Consider the following 24,539-nt stretch of genomic DNA (forward strand, 5'->3'; position numbering starts at 1 on the left):
GGGGAAGGCACATGGCTTCCTGAATTTCAATGAGATCAGCAGTGGATCCTAGAAACGCTTAGATGGTTGTGTAACCGCTGGCTTAGAGTGGGTTTAATGTGATGAGGGAAGCGAGGGGCTACCCGGAGGTAGCCCGCTGCAGACTCACCAAGATGGCCTCTCAGAAACAAGGAATCCAACAGATCCCAGGATCCAGCACACATGGAATCCAGCACATACAGGGTCCAGCACACTTGGGGTTCAGTACACATGGCGTCGTAGCCAGCACTGTGCCTACCAGGACAGGTAACTTCATTCAGAAATGGCTGTGCTTCGTATTCTTCCAAGCAGCCTGTCACCCATTACCACATGATGGAAATCTTCTCAGGCCACATAAACTTTTATGTTCTCAGCCTGGCCAGGCTGGCCCCCTAACTGCTGTGAATTCCACCAGTGGTTCCCGTGGCAACCTTGAGGGCTGGCAGGCAGGATCCCAGTGCCCTTTAGTTTTGCTCCCTAGGCAGAGAGAAAGGACACAAATGAGTTCCTTTTGCCCAGAGACACTGGTAGATACGGCGTCAGTTTCTTTGTACACATTGCACAAAGGGTCAGTCCAAAGTGCTTTGAAAACACTAGCGCCTTGAACTACAGCCCACATCTAGCTGACAGCAGTCAGCAGGCTTCCAACTGCAGATGTTTGGTTGTCTTGCTTTTCAACCAGGTAAGGAAGATTAGGATGGATTCTAATACTAATCAATTATGCCTTCTAAACCCTTCTATACCAACTATTATCTAGGCAGTCAAGAAATTATTTTTAATAAGTTGTGAAAGATCTTCATTGAGCTCAGGGCCTGAGCACTGTCCTTGGACTTTTTCAAAGCCAGAGCTCTACCACTTGAGCCTCAGCACCACCTCCGGCTTTTTTCTATGTATGTGGTACAGAGGAATCAATCCCAGGTCTTCGTGCATGCTAGGCAAGCACTCTACCACTAGGCCAAACTCCCAGCACCTCTTCATTGAATTTTAAAGCAAGTACCGGATTCGTGGTTTTGATCCAGCTGGATTGCAGCTTTCTGTGTTTCCTTTTCATTAAAGAAAATGTTGAGCGGATTTCACCATTTTGGGCCTTTCATAGACTGTTCTCCACTAAGAAGTACAAGCAAGTGGCCTGAATCAGAGTAAGGAGTAAATCCCTCAAGGCCTCTTGCAGTGGGAACTGTCATTCTGTAAGTGTATTCTCATTACTGGTCCTGGAACAAGGACTGCTTTTTCTTGTGACCTTCCTGAAATGCTTTTCCTCCTCCTGCCTGCTGAGTCCTCTTCACTCCTTAACAAATGCAGCAATTAAGTTTACAGTGAATAACAAGGATCTTCCTAGGTTAATTCAGGTAGCACACAGATGAATGGATCATGTGGCATGTGGCAGTACAGTGACTTTCTCTAGGCTGTGGCATGTGTGGGATATCTGACTAAGTAAAGTGGAAGAACCTGGTCCAGGGCAGTAACTCAGGCTAGAGCTCAGGGTCAATCCCTTTCAGTTGGTGACTTCCACCATAGGCCACTCCTTGTAGGAAGCTGGACCAGGGCGCCCAGACCCCACATGGCAGGCCTCTTCTCTGAGGTCGATCTTCTGTCTACCAACAAAATCCAGTGGATCCTTCATTTTCCTGTGTGTATTGCCAACAATGAGCAAGATAAAGGTTTGGTGGTACTGTCTTGTCAGAAGAAGGCTGGAATTAAACAGATCAGAACTAGTCAAAAAAAGATCCTAGCCAACACAGAAGGACATACACTATTTGGAACACTGGGAATGCTTAAATAAGGAGACCATTTACAGAAAAGAAGGCCTTGCTGAGTTGCTTTGGTCCTGGGGCTTGTACTCAGTATCTTGCATGCTCACAGGGCTTTTTTCACTTAAGACTGCCATACTACCACTTCAAACACACTCTTATTTCCGGCTTTCTGTGGAAACAAGAATCTCAGACTTTTCTGCTCAAGTTAGTTTTGAACCTTGATCCTTAGATCTCAGCCTCCTGAGGAGGTAGAATTGTAGGCATGAGCCACCAGCACCTAACTCAATTTCCCCACCGGTCCCCCCTTCCCCCCAGTCCTGGGGCTTGAACTCAGGGCCTGGGCACTGCCTTAGGCTTTCTCGAGAGTACTCTATCACTTGAGCTACAGCACCACTTCCAGCCATTTCTGTGTATGTGGTACCGAGGAATTGAACTCGGGGTCTTTGTGTACTCTACCACTAGGCTGAACTTCCGGCCCCCTAACTCAATAGGTTTTAAAGACTGATGTATTCAGTCTTTTGTTCTCTGACCAAGAACAAATTAAATGGAAATTAGTAACTGCAAATTATCAAGGAAATCCTTAAGTATTTCTAAATACTTAACATGCCTGAAAAGCAAACAAAACTCCCACTTGGATCAAAGAAATCACAAGGAGAAAGTGAAAATGCAGGTTCGATGTGGCAGGGTACATTAAATCAAAGACGAGAAGAATTATAGTTTTAACTGTTTATACTTTTAAAAGGAATAAAATTGGGCTGGGAGCATGGTCAAGTGGCAGAGTGCTTGAGAAAGCCCAAGGACAGTGCTCAGGCCCTGAGTTCAAGCCCCGAGACTGGCAAAAAAAAAAAAGAGTAAAATTATCTAATTTCCCATCTTTAGAAGCTAGAAAAAGCACCAACTAAATCCTCAAAAGTAGGTGAGAAATAAGAAACATGGAAAATCAACTGTAGAAACGCTTCTAAAAAGATGGCAAAATTAGCCAGGTGCCTGTAAGGCGACTCAGGAGGCTGCCATCTCCAGTGAACCCTCGGGAAAGCAGAAGTGGCACCGTGGCTCCGGGGGACCGAGTGCCGGCCGTGAGTGCACAGCTCAGGACCACACCGATGGCGGCAGCCAGAGCGGGGCTCTGCGAGTGGCCAAGCCAGCCCAGGGGGTGCCCAGGCCCGGCCCAGCGCTCGGCACCGCTCGGGGAGCCAGCCTGGGGAGGGAGGGGCTGCTCTTTAGAGACCATGCCAACCGCCCAACAAGAAGCAAGGGTGATTTAAAAAGCTCGGGCAACACTTGGACATTCTGAACCAACCGGAAAGTTCCCGAGAAGAAAGACAAGGTTTAGCCCGGAGCCGCCGCGGCCCTGCCCGCCGCCGACCCCCCGAAGCACTCATTCCAGCCGACGTGGCCAAGACCAAGGGAAGCTGCAGGCCGACGTCCCCGCCCCCCACCCCCCACCTCCGGCGCCCCGGCCCGGTCGAGGCCGTCGCCCGGGGAAGGAGGACCAGGCAGGGCCCAGGAAACCCTCGGGGAAGCCGGCAGAGGCAGCCCAGCCGCTCAACGCCCGCTCCGGACCCGCACCCGAGCGGGGCCCCGCCCACCACGCGCTAAGCCCCGCCCCCACAAGAGGACCCGCCCCACAATCCTCCAGGGCCCTGCTGACCCGCAGGACGCTCCCGGCGTGCTCGCACTCGCACTGCGGCGTCGCCAGTCTTCCTCACGTGACAACGGACACCAACCGCTCACCTCTGACAGCTAACGGTCACCCCTCGTCCTCGGACACCATTGGCTGATCCGTCCGTAGGAGGCGCAGGCTCAAGCACGAGGACCCAATTGGCTGAGCGCTTCGGGGCGGCAGGGAGCGCATGCGCGGGCGCGGCTCCCTGATTGGCTGAGCAGGGTGGCCGCGTGCAGGCCTCGGGTGCGCGGCGTGGCGGAGGCAGCGGGCCCAGCGGTCGCCATGCTGCGCCTCGCCGCCAAGCTGGTGTCCTTTTTCTGGAGGAGAGAGGATGCCCCTGAGGAGGAGGCCGGGCGGCCAGGGCCCGAGGTGGTGGAAGGTGCGTGCGGTCGGGCCGGTGCTCGCCCGAGGGCCCCCGGGGCGGCTGCCGAGGAGAGTCTGCTGCGGACCGGGCAGGCGGCCCGCGCCCGCGGCTGCGCGGCACGAGCTCGGGCCTGAGGGGCGCGGGCGCCGGCTCGCTTGTTTCGAACCCAGACCGCCGCGTCTTCCGCGGAACGCAGCGGCTCGCGAGCTGCGGTGGCACTCAAGGGTCTCCGTCGCCACTGTGCTGTGCAGGGGCCCGCGAGGGGACGCAGGGCCCGCGCGGGGACGAGGGGACGCAGAGCCCGCGAGGGGACGCAGGACCCGCGCGGGGACGAGGGGACGCAGGGCCCGCGAGGGGACGAGGGGACGCGGGGCCCGCGAGGGGACGCAGAGCCCGCGAGGGGACGCAGGACCCGCGCGGGGACGAGGGGACGCAGGGCCGCCCCGCGAGGGGACGCAGGGCCCGCGAGGGGACGAGGGGACGCGGGGCCGCCCCGCGAGGGGACGCAGAGCCCGCGAGGGGACGCAGGGCCCGCGCGGGGACGAGGGGACGCAGGGCCGCCCCGCGAGGGGATGCAGAGCCCGCGAGGAGACGCAGGGCCCGCGCGGGGACGAGGGGACGCAGGGCCTCCCCGCGAGGGGACGCAGGGCCCGTGAGGGGACGCAGGGCCCGCGCGGGGACGAGGGGACGCAGGGGACGAGGGGACGCGGGGCCGCCCCGCGAGGGGACGCAGGGCCCGCACGGGGACGAGGGGATGCAGAGCCCGCGAGGGGACGCAGGGCCGCCCCGCGAGGGGATGCAGGGCCCGCGAGGGGACGCAGGGTCCGCGCGGGGACGCAGGGCCCGCACGGGGACCAGGGGACGAGGGGACGCAGGGCCGCCCCGCGAGGGGACACAGGGACTGCACGGGGACAAGGGGACGCAGGGCCGCCCCGCGAGGGGATGCAGAGCCCGCGAGGGGACGCAGGGCCCGCCAGGGGACACATGCTCCACGCACGGCCGCCCTGGGAGGGGACACAGGACCCACAAGAGAACGCAGGGTCCGTGAGGAGACGCAGGGCCCCTGCCTGGGCACACCACCAGAGGACTGGGCCCGCAAATCGCCACCCATCCAGGGGACCCAGAGCCCCATGAGGAGACTCAGGGTCCCCCACATGGCCTCCCCTCAAGGGGGTGCAGAGCTTGCGCATCACCTCTATTCCCAGTGGCACTTGGGTTGTGATCAAGCTGTCAGAGCTCCAGAAGCCCGACCCCCTACACTGAGCTTACAGTGTTTGGTGCGATCGCAGTCCTGTGCACCGCGCCCCCACTGCTCCAGGCTACTACCTACAAGGTTGATTTCTCTTCATTCCTCCTTTTGCTTGGAAAGTGAATTGAGGGTAGTTGTTCCCTGTGGCTTTTGTTGCTCTCCCTAACCTCCTGTAATCTTACCATTCAGGAGACTGAGATTGAGACTCTTACCTCCAGTTAATCATCAAAGAAAAAAAAAAGCCACAGCTCATGGACAGTGTCCAGGCCTCAAGTTCAAGCCCCACTACTGGAGATAGATAGATAGATAGATAGATAGATAGATAGATAGATAGATAGATAGATAGATAGATAGATATTGGTAGCTGATAGAGCATACAAGGAAGCAAGCTCCACAATAGAAGCCAGAAATTAGCATCAGAAATAAAGTTAGCTGTTAACCACTGCAGAGTTAAGACTATTTGTGGGCATATGTACTAAGCAGTGATAACGGCTTCATTGACTGTTTGCTGTAGTTTTGTGCAGCACTAACAGTTCAGGACTTTCACATGGCCTCAGTACCCAAGGGTTCTCCTGTGAAAAGTCACAGGACAGGTGCAGGACTCAAAGGTAGTGGCTACAGCTGGAGTTCATGAATGGTTGAGAGTCTATGCTGCCCCTGGGCCAGGCCCACCCTCCCATGCCTCAGCCTTGTTTGTAGAAGTCTTAGCCAGTCTCCCAAGGTTTAAAGAACAGGATAGTAAAAGCATTATACATGGAGGTTTTCCCAGAAGCATATAAAATAATTTACAGGACTGCCTGTCCTCTGTCAGCTTCTCAGAAGTCTTGTATGTGGCTGTGTAAGCTGTCACTTGGCCCTCCAATAAGCTCTTGTGTAGTGACAACAACTTTTTCCTTATTACAGACAAGAACTAAACAGTTAAAGACTAATCACAGGATTACACATGACAAAGAGCTAGGAATCAAATTCAGGCAATCCAGTTCTGGAGTTAGAACTCTCAAAACTGCATTTACCTCCTGTGACCTCAGAACATGGGCCTGTGCCTCAGAAGCACTACTTTGCAACCCCTGAGTGACAAGATCTGGCTCTCCTTCTAGCCCATCGGGTCCTGTTCTCCTTGGAGATCCAGGCTTTGTCTCTCACCTTGGTAACCACCTCAATGATCTGTCTTAGGTGACATCAGGTTGAAAACCGTGCAGGGTGTTGTGACAAGATACTGCAGTGACTATGGCATGATTGATGATTTGATATACTTCGCCAATGATGCTGTGACTAGCAAAGTGCTTCTGAATGTTGGACAAGAAGTTATTGCAGTTGTGGAAGAAAATAAAGTGTCAAATGGACTGAAAGCAATCAGGGTAAGTTAGATCATACAGGAATTGTCTTCACCATAAATCAATACCTTTGCCATCCTCTGGAAACATGCTCTGGCCTAGAGGAGAGACTATGGAGTAGACCTGTGAAGGGAGCTTTTGTTCTCTACATTAAAAATAGTCATTTACATCTGTTAAACATCATAGAGACATAATTCAGAAAGTGAAGGTTGCTTCTAAATGTTTCTCATGGAAAATACTTGTTAGCAGTTTTTAGCATTTTTTTCAAAAAATATTAATATTACCTGAATTGTGAAATTATAACCCTCTTGTATATTACCTAAAATTATATTTTAAAAATACTAATAAGAAAATTATTGAAACCATTGTCATCTGATTTGCAATCCACACTTGGTGAGTTGCTTCCTTTATCACACAAAATTAGGGGTTTTTTTTGGCCAGTGGCTCATTCCTATAGTCATTAGTCAGGAGGCTGACACCTACCTGGAGAATCACAGTTCAATACCAGCCTAGGAAGAAAAGTCTGTGAGACTCCAGTTAACCAGAAAAACATTGGAATGGAGAAATGGCTCAAATGGAAGAGTATTTCCTGGTACTGGCACCCCTAAAAAGGGTAGTTTTTTGTAGTATGAACTCTTTAAAGTTAATTATTAAATCAGTATACAGATTTTAACAGTTTAATGGTTATTCGATCAACATCCAGTAATATTATACTACTTACACTCTCAGGAACAGAATAAGAGAGAATATGGATATTATTGAGCTTGAAAATATTTGTCACCCTAACAAGTAAAAAGTGATCATATTTTTTTTGTTTATAACATTTTATTGGCTACTATAATATAGACCCTAGAGCTGCTCCATTCTCATCCCTCCCCTCCCCTCCCCCAACTATGGGGGTCAGGCCTTCCCAGGAGCTTCTGCCTTTACTGCCTGGGCCCACTGGAATTGCTGCAGCTGGGCTAGAGTCTCCCTCTGTTGCTCTGACTGCCACTCAAGGTCTGGAAGCTGGGATTCATATCGCTTAATTTCAGCTGTGATATAGTCCAGCCACTTTTCCCACTGTGGCCCAGGCCTCTCTCAGCTCCTGTTTGACCAGCACTGGTCCCAGAAGTTTGAAGACCACACTGGACCCATCTAGCAGGGCCAGTTCCTGCTTCACGATGTTATTTTTCTGTTAGTTGGGCTTCAGGCTTCTGCCTCCCTGACATGGATTTACTCAAGTCTTTTTGTAGCTGTTGGTATTTCTCCACTTCTCCTTGCAGTTTCTTTTGGATTAGCTCAGCCATGGCAAGGATGAAAGTATGTGGGGAACGAGAGGGGAAAGCTGGGTCTGAATCTCGGGAAGGTACTTGAGGTCCCTTTTCTGGGCTGGCGTTCTCCGTTCTGTATTAGAAACCCAGAAGTATAGTGATCATATTATTATTATTTATTATTATTATTTTTGCTGTGAATCATCTCTCATAATTTTGTATGTGTCTGTCTCTGTTTGTTTTTTGTGGGTTTTTTTTTGCCAGTCCTGGACTTGAACTCAGAGCCTGAGCACTGTCCTTGGGCTTTCTCAAGGCTAGAGCTCTATCACTTGAGCCACAGCACCATTCCTGGCTTTTTCTATGTATGTGGTACCAAGAAATGGAACCTGGGTCTTTGTGCATGTTAGGCGAGCACTCTACCACCAGGCCACATTCCCGGCCCACTTTTATAGTTTTTTAAAAATGTGTATGTGTTATCTTTTACATGTGGATTTTTTTCTGCCAGTCTTGGGGACTGTTTTTAGCTTTTTGAGGAACCTCCAGACTGCTGTCCGGAGCGGTTGTACTAATTTATATTCCACTAACAGTGCAGTAGGGTTCTTTTCCCCACATATCCATTTGTTGTTGTTCAAATTCACAGTCTAACTAGATGAGATGGAACCTCAGAGTTGTTTTGATTTGCATTTCCTTTTTCATGTGTATTTTGAAATACTTATTAGAAATACTATTTTCCTCTGAAAGTTATTTGTTGTTGACTATTTTTCTCTGAAAGTTATTTGTTGTTGACATCTAAGTAATCTGTCTGGCATTTATTGTGGTATCGACTGAGAGAGGAGCTAGATATTTTGCAAGCCTGTGCGTGCGTGTGCGTGTGCGTGCGTGCGTGTGTGTGTGCGTGCGTGCGTGTGTGTGTGCGTGCGTGCGTGCGTGTGTGTGTGTGTGTGTGTGTGTGTGTGTGTGTGTGTATGTGTATGTTGGTCCTGGGGCTTGAACTCAAAACCTAGATGCTGTCTCTGAGTTTATTTGCTCAAATGGAGCTCCACTTCCAGCTTTCTAGTGGTTAATTGGATAGAAGAGTCTCAAGGATATTCCTTCCAGGGCTAGCTTTGAACTGTGATCCTGAGTTCTCAGCCTCTTGAGTAGCTAGGATTACAAGCAGGAGCCACCAGCACCTGGCTTGCTATGTCTTTTCTAATGGTTAGTCACCCCACTGAGGAGTCTACTTTGGCAAGTCTCTTTCCACATGCCAGTGTTTTGCAGACAGGCAGCTGTGGGCAAGGCACTTGTCTTCTCAGCCCCAGCAGGTGGCCACCCCGTCATAGGTGGCAGGCCTTTTGTTGCCCTTATTTGTGAATGGGGTTTTCCAGGCTCTTCACATGTTATGAATGAATTGTACAACCTTACTCTTACTAATCCTCTGCTCTGACTTGCTTTGATTGGCACTGTGTTTGTGGACGCCACATAGGACATTTAGTCATTGTAGTCTTCTCCAACCACAAATTATGTCTGTCTGCTTACTCAAGCTTTAATTTTTATTTTCAGTTTAGAAATTTAGCTGGGCACGGTGGTTCATACCACTTACCCTAGCTCCTCAGGAGGCTGAGATCTGAGGATTGTAGTTCAAAGCCAGTCCAGGCACTCAAAGCCAGTCCGTGACACTCTTATCTCCATTTTACCACCAGAAAACCAGAAGTGGTGCTATGACTCACATGGTAAAGCGCTAGCCTTGAGCTGAAGAGCTCAGGGACAGTGCTCAGGCCCAGAGTTCAAGTCCCAGGACTGACAACAACAACAACAAAAAAGAAATTTATCTCATGAGGATCTTCAAATGCATTGTTAAGTTTATTTGCAAGAATTTTCTTTGTTCTTTTGTGAACATAATTTTATATGGCACTTTCAAATTAATCTTTTTTCTTACTATGAAGGAAAGTAATTGGTTTCTAATGTAATTTGAAACCTGTTAATTATTGAGCTTGAAATTACTTGGGTTTGAGCTCAAGGCCTGTTCTTGCTAGAGGCAGTGCTCTGCCACTAAACTGCATTTCCAGCCCTTGGCTGTTCTGGTTATTTTTGAGCTCTCATTTCCTGGCCAGGCATGTATCTGGACTTTGAGTCACCTGTTTTAGGCTTAGCTGGGGTGCCAGATGCATTCTTCCTTGTCTAGCTTTTTCTGTTGAGACTCTCAGGAACTTCTCTTTATGGACTGTTTTATTGTCTCAGTTCATTTATGTCTGTCTTTGAGAGGTTAAGGTTAAGAAATGGAGGGACAAAGGGTGAACAAATATAGCAGTGACACTCACTAGACACTGTTGAAAATGAACTTTGCAACTTGATGGTGGGGTGGGAGGGAAAATGGAGAAACTGAGGAAAAGGGGAAACATTGTTGAAAAAAAATGTACTCATTACCTGCCTTATGTAACTACAACCCCTCTGTACACCATCTTTATAATAATCATATATAATTTATAAAAGAACATTAATTCGTTCTAAAAAAATAATACCTTATTGCTATTATAGTTGCTAGGTGCCATTTCATGGCTTGTCGGAAAGTTTTTCTGATATTTCTTTTTATCAATGTTAGAGTTTAAGCTCAAACCTTGTTATGCAGGAGCTCTACCGCTTGAATGAAGCCCCAGTGCCATGTTTTGGTTTCTTGATAGAGTTCTCTCCCTGTGTAGCTGTTAGTTCAGGATCTTCCTGCCTCAGCTTCTAATGTGTTAGGATTTCAGATGGGTACCATACCTGTAATTCCAGCACTTGTGAGGAATGAATATTGCAAGCACAAGACCAGCCTGCACTATGATAATAGTGTAAAAATAATACTAAGGGCCAGGGTAGGCTCAAGTAGTAGAGAGCGTCTTCCCAGTACGTGTGAGGCATTGAGGTCAACTCCCAGCACTGCCAGAACATGGTATGTGTAAAAGTGATTCAAGTCCTAAAATTACATGAAATGTGTTCAGCAGCAGCAGTAGGATGTGCAGGGGCGACTGCGTAAGTTTACTAAAACTAAATGTCAGTGATTAAAAATGCAAAACAGAAAACCCCTAAGCTTTAAAATTAGTTGTACAGATTCTTTATCAGTTTGCTGATACACACACGTGAGCATGTGTGTATGTATGTGCGTGTATTGCCAGTCCTTGGTCTTGAACTTAGTGCCTGGACATTGTCCTTGGACTTTCTCAAGGCTAGCACTCAACTACTTGAGTCACAGCACCACTTCCAGCTTTTCCTGTGTATGTGGTACTGAGGAATTGAACCCAGGGCTTCATGGATGCCAGGCAAGCACTCTACCACTGGGCCACACTCCTGGCCCAGTTTGCTAATACTTTATGTGCTAAATGTAACTAGTAATTGCCAAATAAGGCAAATACAGGGTATCCTTATTGTCTCAGAAAGTCCTTTGGGCAGCCCTGTATGGGTGTTGTGTTGTGAAAAGGAGTAAATCTCTCTGTGCTGCTCACCTGCATTTCACTGTGCTTTCAGTCGTGGTTGTTCAATTTATTGACATATTTTTCCATTAGTTTAGGTCTATTATTTTATTCATCAGTAGTTTATAGTTTTTAGTTTACAGATCTTATATCTCTTTGGTTAAATTGATCCCTAAGTATTCTATTTTTTGTTTTCATTTTTTGAGATAACAGGTCTTACATGAAGATGCTAAAGATTCCGTATGCCAAAAACCTCCAAGCCAGAGCTAGTAATTGAGTTTGGTTGAATAGCAGGATACAAACTCAACATAGAAAAACCTAGTTTTATTTCTATTTGCTTCCAGGAAAGAATCTGAGAAGGATATTGAGCCTCAAAAAGAACGGAATTAGCCAAATGTCAGTGATTCATGTCTGTAATTCTAACTACTCGGGAGGCTGAGATTAGAGAATCACAGTTCAAAGCCAGCCCAAGCAGGAAAGTTTTTAGACTCTTGTCTCCACTTAACTACTAAAAAGAAGTGGAGCTGTGGCTTAGATTGTAGAGCACTAGCCTTGAACATAAAAGCTTAGGGACATTGCCTAGGCCCTAGGCCCAGTGTCTGCACAAAGTCTGTGAGTCCTTTATCTCCAATTTAACAGCAAAATATTGGACTGAAAGCATGATTGAAGAGGTAGAGCTCCCACCAGTCATGAAAGAAAATCAGGTGAAAGTCTTGAGGCCCTGGGTTCAAGCCATAGTACTGGCCTACACATACACACGTGGACACATTCACAGTACTTAGGCTTTGTGTAATGCTATGTCCGTAATCCCAGCACTCAAGAGGCAAACTATAGAATTATGAGTTTAAGGTCCAGCCTGAGCTCAAAGCTATCTATGAACAGAAATCCATTTTTCTTCTTTTCTAATTAGGTCTCTCTCTTCTTTTTTCCTAATTATTTTGGTGTATACTTCTAGTACAATTGGAATAGAAGTGATGAGAGTAGGCTTCCTTGCTTTACTCCTCAACTTAGGGGAAAAGCTTTCTATTAGCACTGGGTTGGTGTGCATTTGTGGTATTTTCAAAGTGGAAATTTTCCCTTATTCCTAATTTATTGAGTATTGGAAAAGTGAAGGGATGTTGAGTTTTGTCAGATGCTTTTCTTGTATCAGCTGAGATGATCAATGATCTTTGTCTTCATCTTACTAATATATTGACTGAGTTTCATATGATTGGAACCACCTTGGTATTACATAGGGATAAATCCCACTTGATCAGTGTTTAGAACATTTTCACATATGGCCTCATTCAATATGCTAATATTTGATTTTTGCATTTGTATGCATGACAGATTGCTACAGGGCTTGTGTCCTCTAAAATATATGAGTTGAAATCAATACCCCAGAGTGATAATGTTGGAATGTGAAGTCTCTCTGGGTTTATTGGGTCATGAAGGCAGAGCTCTGATGAATAGGATTCATGCATGCCCTTATAAAAGAGATCCCAGAGAAGCTCCTCATCCTTCAAAAGAGGCCTACTGTGAATCAAAGTAGTTCCTACCCAGACACTAAATCTGTCATCCTTTGATCTTGTACTTCCCAGCCCAAATGCCTAAGAGGGATATTGGCCTGTAGTGTCTTTTTAATTATTCTCTTTATATAGTGGGTTAAAGAGTGATTTGTTTATCTTGCAGGTGGAAGCTGTATCTGATAAATGGGAAGATGACAGCAAAAACCAGGATCGAGGGCTGACAGACTCCAGCCCCCGTGCGCTGATTGGCTGTGTGACTTCCTTGATGGAAGGCGCTGGCTACATCAATCAGACCACATACTTCTCTCTGGAGAGTGTGTGTGAAGGTAGCTGGATATGTTTCTTTTCCACATTTAAAATTAGGTTTTATGCTTTGTAAAGGACTTCTTAATGGATTAGGAGTGAGATAGCTACTTATGTGATGGAAAAAATCAGGTCGATGCATTCTGTAGGTGTTCCCTTACAAGTGGATCTTGAATGTTAGTGGATTTTCACTATTTAAATTCATGCTTTTATTCGTGAACAGTCAATAATGTTGGAGTCCTTATCCTGTCCATAGGATTGCTAAATTGCTAATCTTCTCTGAAAGTAGTACCTTAATCTAAGAACAATTCTTTCTAAGTTAACACATTTTAAAATAGGGCTTAGGGGGCTGGGAGTTTGGCCTAGTGGTTAAAGTGCTTGCCTAGCATGCATGAAGACTCGGGTTTGATTCCTTGGTACCACATATAGAAAAAAGCCGGAAGTGGTACTGAGGCTCAAGTGGTAGAGCTCTAGCCTTGAGAAACTCCAAGGACAGTGCTCAGCCCCTGAGCTCAAGCCCAGGACTGGCAAAAAAAAAAAAAAATAGGGCTTAGGGATTACCTTGTACCTTTCTATAAGTATATGTCTGCTTTTAATTACATTTGTTTTTAGCTTACTTAAAGGTTTTACTTTTTAAATTTTAATTGTTATTATAAAGGTGATACATAGAGGTGCTGCAGTTACAAAAATTAGGTAAAGAGTACTTTTGTTGTTGATGTTGTAGGGCTTGAACTCAGGGCCTGGGCTCTTTTGCTTAAGGCTAGCACTATATCACTGTGAGCCAAAGTGGCACTTCTAGATTTCTGGTGGTTAATTAGAGATAAGAGTCTCATGGACTTTGTTGCTAAGTTTGGCTCCGAACCAAGATCCTCAGATCTCAACCTCCTGACTAGCCAGGATTGCAGGTATGAACCACTGGCACCCAGCTTAAGGGTACATTTCTTTTGGGACAGTGTTACTCCTTTCTTTGCTCTTTCCCAGTTTTCCCTCCTGTCTCCATCCATAATTTTTGGTGATTATATGTGTGTGCTGGTCCTGGGGCTTGAATTCAGGGCCTGAGTACTGTACATGAGCTGTTTTGCTAAGGCTAATGCTCTACAACTTGAGTCACAGCACCACTTCCATCTTTTTTGGTACTTAATTAGAGATAAGAATCTCCTGGCCTTCCCTACCTGGGCTAGCTTTGAATCATAATCCTCAGATCTCAGCTTTCTTTCTTTCTTTTTTTTTTTTGCCAGTCCTGGGATTAAGCTCAGGGCCTGAGGATACCACTTGAGCCTCAGCACCACTTCTGTCTTTTTCTAAGTATGTGGTACCAAGGAATCGAACCCAGGTCTTCATGCATGCTAGGCAAGCACTCTACCACTAGGCCAAACTCCCAGCCCCAGATCTCAGCTTTCTGTATTGCTTTCTGTGAACAGGCATGATCCTCCAATACTCAGCTTAGTTTTATTTTTATGAATGAAGAAATACTTTGTTGATGTCATTCATTAAGTTTAACTCAGTAGCTGTTTGCTGTGTTTTTGCTTCCTGTGGTGGTGAATGTAAAACTAGACATTGGAGACCAAGATCAGAGAAAATCAGCCCTTTGTCCGCAAGAAAAGCTAAGTGTAGTACAGACAGGAAGGGAATGGGAAGTGCTGGAGGAGATGCTTTCTGAGCAGCACAGCATTGTGCTCCAAGTTAAAAGAGGAATAGGAGCAGGGTTTCTTGGTGCCTTAAGAATAGTCAGCTGCTATGTGGCCTAGGTTAACAGGGATAATTGGCTTGGCCCAGCAAGAAACTTGTTTTCCCTTGATCTTGACTGTTAGATCTGGATCCCCCAAATGAAAGTGTTTTGAAATCTGTCCTATCAGAGAAACACTTCATTCTGGAGAAAGTTGCCTAGGATTATGGGGTTCCTTCAGTCACACCAATTGAAAGCCATTCTCAGGACAGATGGGAGTTGTTTTGATGGAGAAGATGGGGGAGTGTTTCTGAAGATATGGACAGGAGGTATTGTCAAGAAGGTTTATCTGGAGGAATAAAAACAAGCTCAGGCTGAGGAATTTCCTCTTGCTGAAAAACTCAACATAGGCAGGGTAGATTCCTCTCAAGGCTATGTCGTGCCCAGATACGTGAACATTGCTAGCTAAAAGTAATGACCATGGTAAAAGAACGTTCATGAGAGAAAATGCTATATGAAAAATACACAGAAATGGAATCTAAAACATATGACAGAACATTTCTGCAAAGAGCTGGAGAATATGTATTTGGTTGGCCCCATGAGGCTTTGGAAACCCTCCATCTGTGGATGAATAGCCTGTGTGGCTGAGAGTCACCACAGATTGGCCTGAGATACCATGGCTGTGCTCACAAAACTTTATTACCTTGACCTAAAGGTGAAACAAGGAAGAAATGGGCTGTGTTTTTAAAATTCCTTCCTGAACAGTCAGAAGATACTGACTTCCTCCCAACATTAGCTCACCAAATACCAGTGCCTTACTCGGACAAGCACTGCCTTTCAGGGATCCCGTGTTGATGTCTTGGCCTGTGTCCTTATGGATGTAGAGAAAACTCAGGCTGAGGAGGTGCTGTCCTCTATCACCACGTTCCTCCCACACAGGCTGGAGATGGAGACCTGCAATGTGGTGCTGAACATTGTTGAAAGTATGCAGACAAAGGTACACTTCTCAACACTTGCCTCTCTGAGTCCGCCCAGCCAGGCTGGCTTGGCACAGCCAGTGAGGCTGTACAGCAAGCGTGCCTGGGAGCTTAGGCTAAGTGAAGGGGCTGTGTTGGTAGCCAGTATCTCTCCCTCTATTCTGTCATGGGCCAGCTCATGCCTCCCCCTCACCCAAACTCAATACTTCCTCATTCTCAACTCACTCCTCAAGTCACACTAGCTTACAAGGAATCCCAGTCCCCCTCCCTCTCACCTTATTAGCTCAGGCACTAGTCGTCTATGGGTTTTGTCCTTAGACAAATTTATTATATTAATGGACTTTTAAAAAACTTACTACTGTCTGCGCCACCACTCTAGCCGCAGCCATCTGCCTTCCTTGAAGGATAGGCCTCCCAGAGGACTTAAAGAGTTAGGAAAAAAATGCCCGGTGAAGCCACGGAAACCATCCCTGCTACAGAGCAGGAGTTGCCTCAGCCTCAGGCAGAAACAGAGTCTGGAACAGAATCTGACAGTGATGAATCAGTACCAGAGCTCGAGGAACAAGACTCCACACAAGCAGTCACACAAGTCCAATTGGCGGCAGCAGCAGAAATTGATGAAAAACTAGTCAGTAAAGCAAAACAGAGTCGGAGTGAAAAGAAGGCACGAAAGGCTATGTCCAAACTGGGTCAGTTAACAGGAGTTACTAGGATCACTATCCAGAAATCTAAGAATATCCTCTTTGTCATAACGAAACCCAATGTCTACAAGAGCCCAGCTTCAAATACCTACATAGTTTTGGGGGAATAAAAGATTGAAGACTTATCTCAGTAAGCACAGTTAGCAGCTGCTGAGAAATTCAAAGTTCAAGGTGAACTGTCTCACACATTCAAGAAAACACACAGACTCCAACTGTACAAGAGGAGAGTGAAGAGGAAGTGTTGATGAAACAGGTATGGAAGTTAAGGACATAGAATTGGTCATGTCACAAGCAAATGTGTCGAGAGTAAAGGCAGTCCAAATACTATAATGGAATTAACAATGTAACCATATGAAAACAAGGACCCTTTCTATATGTGTTTGTGTTTCAAGAGGATAACTGAAGTGTGGTTTGAAATTTGTACTGTTTCTATCATTAATAAAATTATGGCTTCTTGTTGGATGAAAAAGCTGTTACTGACAGGTGCAGTAGCTCACGCCTGTAATCCTAGCTACTCAGGAGGCTGAGATCTGAGGATTGCAGTTCAAAGCCAGCCTGGGCATTAAAGTCCATGAGATTCTTTATCTCCAGTTAACCACCAGAAAACTGGAAATAGTGCTGTGGCTCAAAGTGGTAGAGCACTAGCCTTGAGCTAAAGAGCTCAGCAACTATTACTCAAAGTATTTCTGAAGGTGAAAATTGCATCTGAATATATTAAAGCATGTTTAAAATATTTTATTGTAAAGGTGATGTACAGAGCAGTTATAGTCACATAAGGTAATGAGTACATTTCTTTTTGAACAGTGTCACCCCCTAAAACAGTTTTAATATTGACTGTTTGGACATAAAATTCTTGATACATGCAGCTAACTAATTTCTTAATATCTCTAAAACTACACCATTGGTATTTTTCTGGAAAAATCCTTTAATATCCTAATTTTTAAAAAATAATTGCCTGGACTTGTCATCAAAGTTGCATTTGTCATTTAAATACCTTTACAAACTAAAACAAATGGATTATAGGTTTTTTTGTGTGTGCAGGCCCTGGGACTTGAACTGGGGGCCTAGACACTCTCCTTGAGTTTTTGTGCTTGAGACTAGTGCTCTACCACTTGAAGCACAGTTCCACTGGCTTTTTTTTGATAATTAATTGGAGATAAAAGTTCAACAGAGGAGCTGGGTGTGGTGGCTCATGTCTGTAATCCTAGCAGCTGAGATTGAGGATCATGGTTCAAAGCCAGCCGGGACACTACATGCCTGTAATCCTAGCTACTCAGGCAGCTGAGATCTGAGGATCATGGTTCAAAGCCAGCCGGGACACTAAAGTCCATGAGACTCTTATCTTTATTTACTCACCAGAAAACAAGAAATGGCTCTGTGGCTCAAGGAATAGGGCGGTAGTTTTGAGTTAAGGAGCTCAGGGACAGCTCCCCGGCCCAGGGGTTGGGTGGTAGCCTTGAGCTGAAGAGCTCAGGTCCAGAGTTCGAGCCCCATGACTGACTGACCGAAAAAAAAAAAAAAAAAAAAACAACCTTAGAGAAAGACAGCACCCTGTCTCTGAGTTTAGTCCCTGTGACCATCCCTTTCCCTCTCCGCTCCCCCCAAAAGTTGTATGAGCTTTTCTGAAAAGGCTGGCTTCAAACCATGATTCTCAGATCTCAACTTCTTCATTATCTAGGATTGTGGACAAGAGCCTATAATTCATTGTATGGCTTCTGGCTAGATTGTCTGGTTATTTTGTATACATAGGCCTGCCTAGTTTCACTGATCCTATTAAAAAATATCATCCAAGCCAGGTGCCACAGTCTCAGGCCTATAATCCTAGCCTCTCAGAAGGCTGAGATCTGAGGATCACTGTTCAAAGCCATCCCAGGCACAAAAGTTTGTGAGCCTCTTATCTCCAATTAATCACCAGAAAACCGGAAGTGGCACTGTGGCTCAAGGGGTAGAGTGGTAACCTTGTGCTGAGAACTCAGGGACAGCACCCAGGCCCAGAGTTCAATCCCCATGAACGGAAAAGAAAAAAAGAAAATACCATCCAGGCTCATGTCTGTAATCCTAGCTATGCAGAAGGCTGAAATTTGAAGATCAAGGTTGGAAGCCAATTTGAGCAGGAAGATCCTTAAGATACTTCTTTCTTTTCTTTTTTTTTTTTTTTTTTGCCAGTCCTGGGCTTGAGCTCATGGCCTGAGCACTGTCCTTGGACTTTTTCAAGGCTAGAGCTCTACCACTTGAGCCTCAGCACCATTTCCGGCTTTTTTTCCTATATGTGGTACCGAGGAATCGAACCCAGGTCTTCATGCATGTTAGGCAAGCACTTTAACCACTAGGCCAAACTCCCGGCCCAGATACTTATTTCTTATTCACCATCAAAGAGCCCGAAATGGAGCTGTGGCTCAAGTGGTAGAGCTCAAAAGCCAAGGACAGTGCCCAGGTTTTTAGTTCAAGGAACAGGATCAGTGCACACACATACATATCAGCTAACTTAAAAATAATGGCTTATGCATGGTATCCTTAATATGTGGCTATTAGATCCAAATAGTGCAAGAGCGAGGACTCAATATTTGCATACCCAATGATATGGACATAGTACAGGAAATATAAACACAACTACATAGACATAAAGACTTATGACTCGATAGACATAATGTTTTATTACATTGATTAATACATATCTATGATATACAAACCCTTAGCCTAATTTTGATTATGTTCTAAAAACTAAGTGCCTGTGATTGTATATAGAGATTCCCTTCTTGAATACTTGTTTGTTAAACATGTCGTTAGAAATATGATGCAAAAATCAATGTTAATAAATTCTTTAAAAAAAAAACAGTGGCTTACTTAGCAAGCTTGAGGCCTGAATTTACCCCAGTACTGAGGGGATTTATATATCTATGAAGTTACTTAAAATGAAACACGGAAGTCTGTTGGGTTGATATTTCTTATAAGGGAGGTGCAGGGAGTGTGGTGAGAGAATTGAATGGAATATATCATTAACATGTTCATGAATATAACAGTGAAATCTTTTCTGTAAAACTGATTAATTCATACTTAACAACTTAGCGTCACAGGAGGCTGAGACCCTGAGGATTGTGGCTGAAAGCCAGCTTGAAAGAATAGCCTGTGAGACTCCTCCAAAAATCATTAGAAAAAGCAAGAATCCTCCTCTGGAAAGGAGGATTCAAAGGATAGAGTACCAGCTGAGCAAGTAAGCCAGTTGACCATGAAGCTCCAAGTTTAATACTGCCAGAGTAAAAAGTATGGGCTTCACTGAAACAAGTTCACACAGGTGGGAGAGCCTCACTTCCAGTCATAGACTGTCACATCACCTGTGTACCATGGAAGCGCCTGGCATACAATTTTTTGCATTCTCTTATTACTTTTATGTCTACTTACAATCTCTGTTCTCCATGACTGCAATGTGCCAAATGTGTCAAAAGCTAAAAATTTGGTTCAATGTGTATTAAACACACATTGAAAAGAAACCGTCATCGGATGCCAGTGCTGCTTTATAAATAGCTCTTAGAGGTATTAGCATTTGGAAAGCTCTCATGGTAAGGGCCCACAGAGAACATGTTGTCCTGTTAGTTGACTTATTAGTTTTGTCATGGAAGTTTTGTGGTTCAGTTTGTGGTGGAATCTGGAGGAGGAGGTGGCCATGTGCCACGCATTTTTATGGCAAGCCTCCACTGGTTGAGCTGACAGCTCCACATGTGTCTGTACCTGCTGGAGCTTTCAGATGTCCACTGGAGGGCCCAGTTTGCTCACTTTATTACAGCTGTTGGTTCTTTGGGAAGTTTTTGTTCGGTTAATTTTTTCGGGGAGGGGAGATTAATGGAGAACTATGGATAATATGCTGAAGAGATGATTGGTGTGGGATTACAACACTGCTTCCTCCTTCCTGTGTGCTACAGATTCTCTGTCTTTACACTCAGAGTTTATGACAGAAAACAGAGTGTGTTATTAAGACACTGGGGGAGTAGAAATGCTGCTTACCGCCACCTTGGTATGCAGGGCACACCCAAGCACCACTGACACCTTCTCGCTTCAGGGTTCCAGCCATGCAAAGGAGACTGGGTGGAAGCTCAGTACTGGATCCGCCCTGGCACCTGGAGCAGCGAAGCTGTCTCAGTGAAGCCACTGCGTTACAAGCGTGTGGATAAGGTAACAGGCTAGTGAATGGCTCCTCGCTTGTTTTTGCCACACTTGCTGCAAGGGACTGCATCCATGGCCTAGAATCTTGGATGCGCTGAGAACTTTACGTAAGATAAAGTTCAGTCTTGGCCTATGTCTCTAAGGAGGTAGAGCCAACTCAGCATGTAAGTAAGGTTTAAGATACAGTGGGTATGTTAAGGTCTTCTAAGGACAAAACCCATAGACGACTAGTGCCTGAGCTAATAAGGTGAGAGGGAGGGGGACTGGGATTCCTTGTAAGCTAGTGTGACTTGAGGAGTGAGTTGAGAATGAGGAAGTATTGAGTTTGGGTGAGGGGGAGGCATGAGCTGGCCCATGACAGAATAGAGGGAGAGATACTGGCTACCAACACAGCCCCTTCACTTAGCCTAAGCTCCCAGGCACGCTTGCTGGTCAGCCTCACTGGCTGTGCCGGGCCAGCCTGGCTGGGCGGACTCAGAAAGGCAAGTGTTGAGAAGTGTACCTTTGTCTGCATACTTTCAACAATGTTCAGCACCACATTGCAGGTCTCCATCTCCAGTCTGTGTGGGAGGAACGGGGTGATAGAGGACAGCATCTTCTTCAGCCTGGACTCCCTGAAGCTGCCTGAGGGGTACACACCACGGAGACATGACATTGTCAGCGCAGTGGTGGTGGAAAGCAGCCAGTCCTGCTACGTCTGGAGAGCACTTTGCATGACTCCTATGAAACGACGGTAATCAGAAAATGTTGTTTTGGGAAGTAAAATTGAGCAGGCAGACCTCAAGTGGTCAAGTGGCTGCCTAGCAAGCGCGAAGTCCTAGAACTGTCCAGCTTCAAAACAAGGTCTGATTTAAGAGTGGCCTAGTGGTAGAGTGCTGGCCTGTATGCATGAAGCCCTGGGCTCAATTCCTCAGTACCACATGCACGGAAAAGGCTGGAAGTGGCAATATGGCTCAGGTGGTAGGTGCTAGCCTTGAGCAAAAGAAGTTCAGGGACAGTTCCCAGACCTTGAAGTCAAACCCCAGGTCTGGCGGAGAGTACTTTGACGAATCATAGTCAGTTACCACACAGTGTTTCCATTTACAGGCTGCAAACGCTGATCCATAAAAGCATATTATCTAGTAACATTGCGGCCTGCTCAGTCTGTATAAGTGCACTGTGGTGTTCACACAGGACAGAACCATCTAGGGATACATTTCTCAGGACATAGCTCTGTTGCTTGTATATGTGACTCTGTATGTGCACACATGTGCATGCTAGTCCTGGGCTTGAACTCAGGGCCTGCACATTGTTCCTGAGCTCCTTTATTTTTAACCGTAGGGTGTCATTCTGCCACTTGAGCCATATCTCTACCTCTGGCTTTTTGATGGTTAATTGGAGAGAAGATTCCCATAGATTTTTTTTTTTGCCAGTCCTGGGCTTGAACTCAGGGCCTGAGCACTGTCCTTGGACTTTCTCAAGGCTAGAGCTCTACCACTTGAGCCTCAGCACCACTTCTGGCTTTTTTGTCTATGTATGTGGTACCGAGGAATCGAACCCGGGTCTTTGTGCATGCTAGGTAAGCACTCAACCACTAGGCCAAACTCCCGGCCCCTCCCATAGATTTTTCTTCCTGGGCTGGTTTTGAACCTTGATCCTCAGATCTCATCCTCCTTAGTAACTAAGATTACAGGCATGAGCCCCTGGCATTCAGCCAAGATTGTATTTTAATTTTATATTTTTTCCAGTCATGGGACTTGAACTCTAGGCCTGGGGTTGTCCCTGAGCTCTTCAGCTCAAGGCTACCACCCTACCCTTTGAGCCAAGTGCCACTTCCAGTTTTCTGGTGATTAATTAGAGTTAAGAGCCTCCCGGACTTTTTAGTGCCTGGGCTGGCTTTGAGCTGTGATCCTTAGATCTCAGCCTCCTGAGTAGCTAGGGTTACAGGCATGAGCCACAGCGCCCAGCTAAGACTATTTTAATAAGCCAGTGTAGTTGACATGCCAAGTCCTGTGTTGATTGATGAAGAACATATCTTCAAGAGAGTGTCTTCAAAGGTAGGTGGGATCAATCCTTACTTGTTTTAAGATATTATTTTAAAAGTGATGTACAGAGGGATTTCAGTTACATAGTCAGGTAAAGAATATATTTCTTTTTGGACAGTGTCATCCTTTTCCTCACTCGCCCAGTTTTCTCCTCCCATCCACACACACACGTTGCATAGTTCATTGTCAAGGTAGCATCTGCCAAGTGTTCCTCATGGCCCTTATTGGTCCTAGCACCTCCAACTCCATCTGCCAAGCCATTGGATGCTAGGAAATAAGGCAGCTGGGGCTATCTTTCTGACATGAACCCTAGTTGTGGGTCTTATGGGCCTCAGATTCCCTACACATCTTGTAACTTAGCTCTTAGATCCTTCTCCATGGGCCTAGGAAGGAGGACTCTGTGGTGCAGTCAGGGTTCTGACTGCAGGTCCATGAGTGTCACAGCCACTTGAAGAACACACATATACTAGACACATATTGTCCTGGTTCTTCCCAAGAACTCTTTCTGTGCCATAACATAGAGAATGTTGCTGTGTTGGGGAGCAAGGACACTGCCTTTCCATTTCCTTACTAGGATCACAGCCAGTGTGTGCTGTAATTTGCTTATATCCTGGGATCCCCTCCTGGTACTGAGATCCCTGGTGTCTTCCCAATGTCTAATCAACAGAGCAAAGAGTGCACAGAGATTCCTAGCCTCAGCATCTCCTAAACAGAGCTTGTCCTATGGGAAGGTAACCTGAGTACATTCCTGGCTCTTCCTTCATCATACTCTGGTCTGTCCATTATCAGATGTGGAAAGTCTGAACAGTGGGTGAGGGAGACACAGCAGAGGAGGGGCACTGAATGTGTAGGCAGGGCCAGAAGCAGGTTTGTTCTAAAGGCCCTGTTTTCTTTTGTTTTCCCCTTCTTTTCTCTCCCTCCTTTTATTCTTTTCCCTTCTTTCCTGTCTCCCTCCCTCCCTTTTCTATTGTTTGTTTGTCTGTTGTGGGATTTTTTTTAACACAAAGTCTTACCATGTAGCCCAGACTAGGAGAGTCCTGTTTTCTTAGTGGAGTTGCAGGCAGAGAAATGTACAAGGCCAGTGGTCTGTTACAAAGAGTTTATGTTAAAAAAGAAGCAGAAACTCTGTTTTCAGGGAAAGTAGAACTACTTTATTCTCTAAAGGGTAAAAATTCCCATTTAATTGTTTTTATGGACATGGCCAGGTATTATTAGTGATGGGTATGTGCCATCCATCTGGTGCTTCATCACTGCAGACATTATAAGGTGCCTTCACCAGTCTTACATTACCCATCTTGTCACGCCCAGGCCTTAGGCAGTTGTCTCAGAGCAGTAGTTACATATCTAAACAGATACAAACATGAAAGATACTAGCTAGTAGTTTTTCAGCTCCATTTTAATCTTACAGGAACACTTACGTATGCAGTCCACTGTGAAGCAGTGTTACGTAGCCTATGACTATACTTCAAAGCAAAACGTTTCAAAATGCAAGTTTAGTGGACCCTGATGTAAGGTCCAGTGCTCTCCCCTTCTGTTTCCTAGGAGGTAATAGAAAAGAGAGTGAGGGTACTGTCCCCATTTTCTAGACTGAGGGGTAGCATTCTTCTCTGACATGATCATATAGAATCCCTGCCTCTAATTAGGTGGTGTATCCATGGAATTGTCCAGTAGTCTGTCCTTACGTGCGGAAGGGGGCCGCCAGGCAGCAGCAAGGCCCAACACCTTTCTTTGCTACTTCCTTCAGAGACTCCAACACTGTTGCTGAGACCCCCGAGGAGGCCTGTGGAGCCCTCTTACTGAAAAACAAAGGTGATATTGAAGTTACAAGAATGACAAATTTTGGAACACTGAAGGAAGGAAGAAGTAAAACTATAGTGATCTGGATAGAGTAAGTATGATTTTGACGTTTTAGAAATGGCATGAGTTGCTCTGTGTGTGTGTGTGTGTGTGTGTGTGTGTGTGTGTGTGTTACTGAGATGGGATTTGAACACAGCATCTCATGCAGGCATACTACCACTTGAGTAGTTCCCCCCAACCTCCTGCCCTAGTTGTTTTTGAGATAAGGTCTCATTTTATGTCTGGGACATCCTAGACAGTGATCCTACTTTTTGTGCTTCCTATGAAGCTGGATGACAG

General features: G+C 46.0%; 1 protein-coding gene, 1 long non-coding RNA gene and 2 pseudogenes across 5 annotated transcripts in view; 2 read left to right on the forward strand and 2 right to left on the reverse strand.

Annotated features, from left to right (window-relative positions):
- Window positions 1–13: 13 nt before the first annotated feature.
- Window positions 14–3,178, reverse strand: LOC150067712 (uncharacterized). 2 transcript variants are annotated; one of them, XR_016534639.1, is made up of 4 exons: window positions 3,073–3,178; window positions 1,815–1,941; window positions 1,016–1,709; window positions 14–495 (listed from the first exon to the last, which is right to left on the reverse strand). It is a non-coding gene; the product is annotated as an uncharacterized LOC150067712 (long non-coding RNA). The 2 variants fall into 2 exon arrangements; XR_016534638.1 differs by lacking the exon at window positions 3,073–3,178 and having other exon boundaries at window positions 1,815–2,754.
- A 535-nt stretch (window positions 3,179–3,713) lies between these two features.
- The window catches only part of Mov10l1 (Mov10 like RNA helicase 1), a 68,945-nt gene continuing 48,119 nt past the window's right edge, over window positions 3,714–24,539 (forward strand). For all 3 annotated transcript variants that reach the window (XM_090328929.1, XM_090328930.1, XM_090328931.1), the window contains exons 1-6: window positions 3,714–3,817; window positions 6,225–6,409; window positions 12,738–12,900; window positions 20,276–20,388; window positions 20,925–21,112; window positions 24,148–24,291. In XM_090328929.1, coding sequence (XP_090185055.1) covers window positions 3,721–3,817; window positions 6,225–6,409; window positions 12,738–12,900; window positions 20,276–20,388; window positions 20,925–21,112; window positions 24,148–24,291 — 890 coding nt within the window. In that variant the 5' untranslated portion in view covers window positions 3,714–3,720. The remainder of the gene's footprint in view (window positions 3,818–6,224; window positions 6,410–12,737; window positions 12,901–20,275; window positions 20,389–20,924; window positions 21,113–24,147; window positions 24,292–24,539) is intronic.
- On the reverse strand, window positions 7,286–7,674 carry LOC150067714 (prefoldin subunit 6 pseudogene; annotated as a pseudogene).
- Window positions 15,963–16,551, forward strand: LOC150067715 (nascent polypeptide-associated complex subunit alpha pseudogene; annotated as a pseudogene).

Source organism: Megascapheus bottae, chromosome 2 (assembly GCF_031878675.1).
Source record: "Megascapheus bottae isolate mThoBot1 chromosome 2, mThoBot2.hap1, whole genome shotgun sequence".
NCBI classification, from domain to species: Eukaryota; Metazoa; Chordata; class Mammalia; order Rodentia; family Geomyidae; genus Megascapheus; species Megascapheus bottae.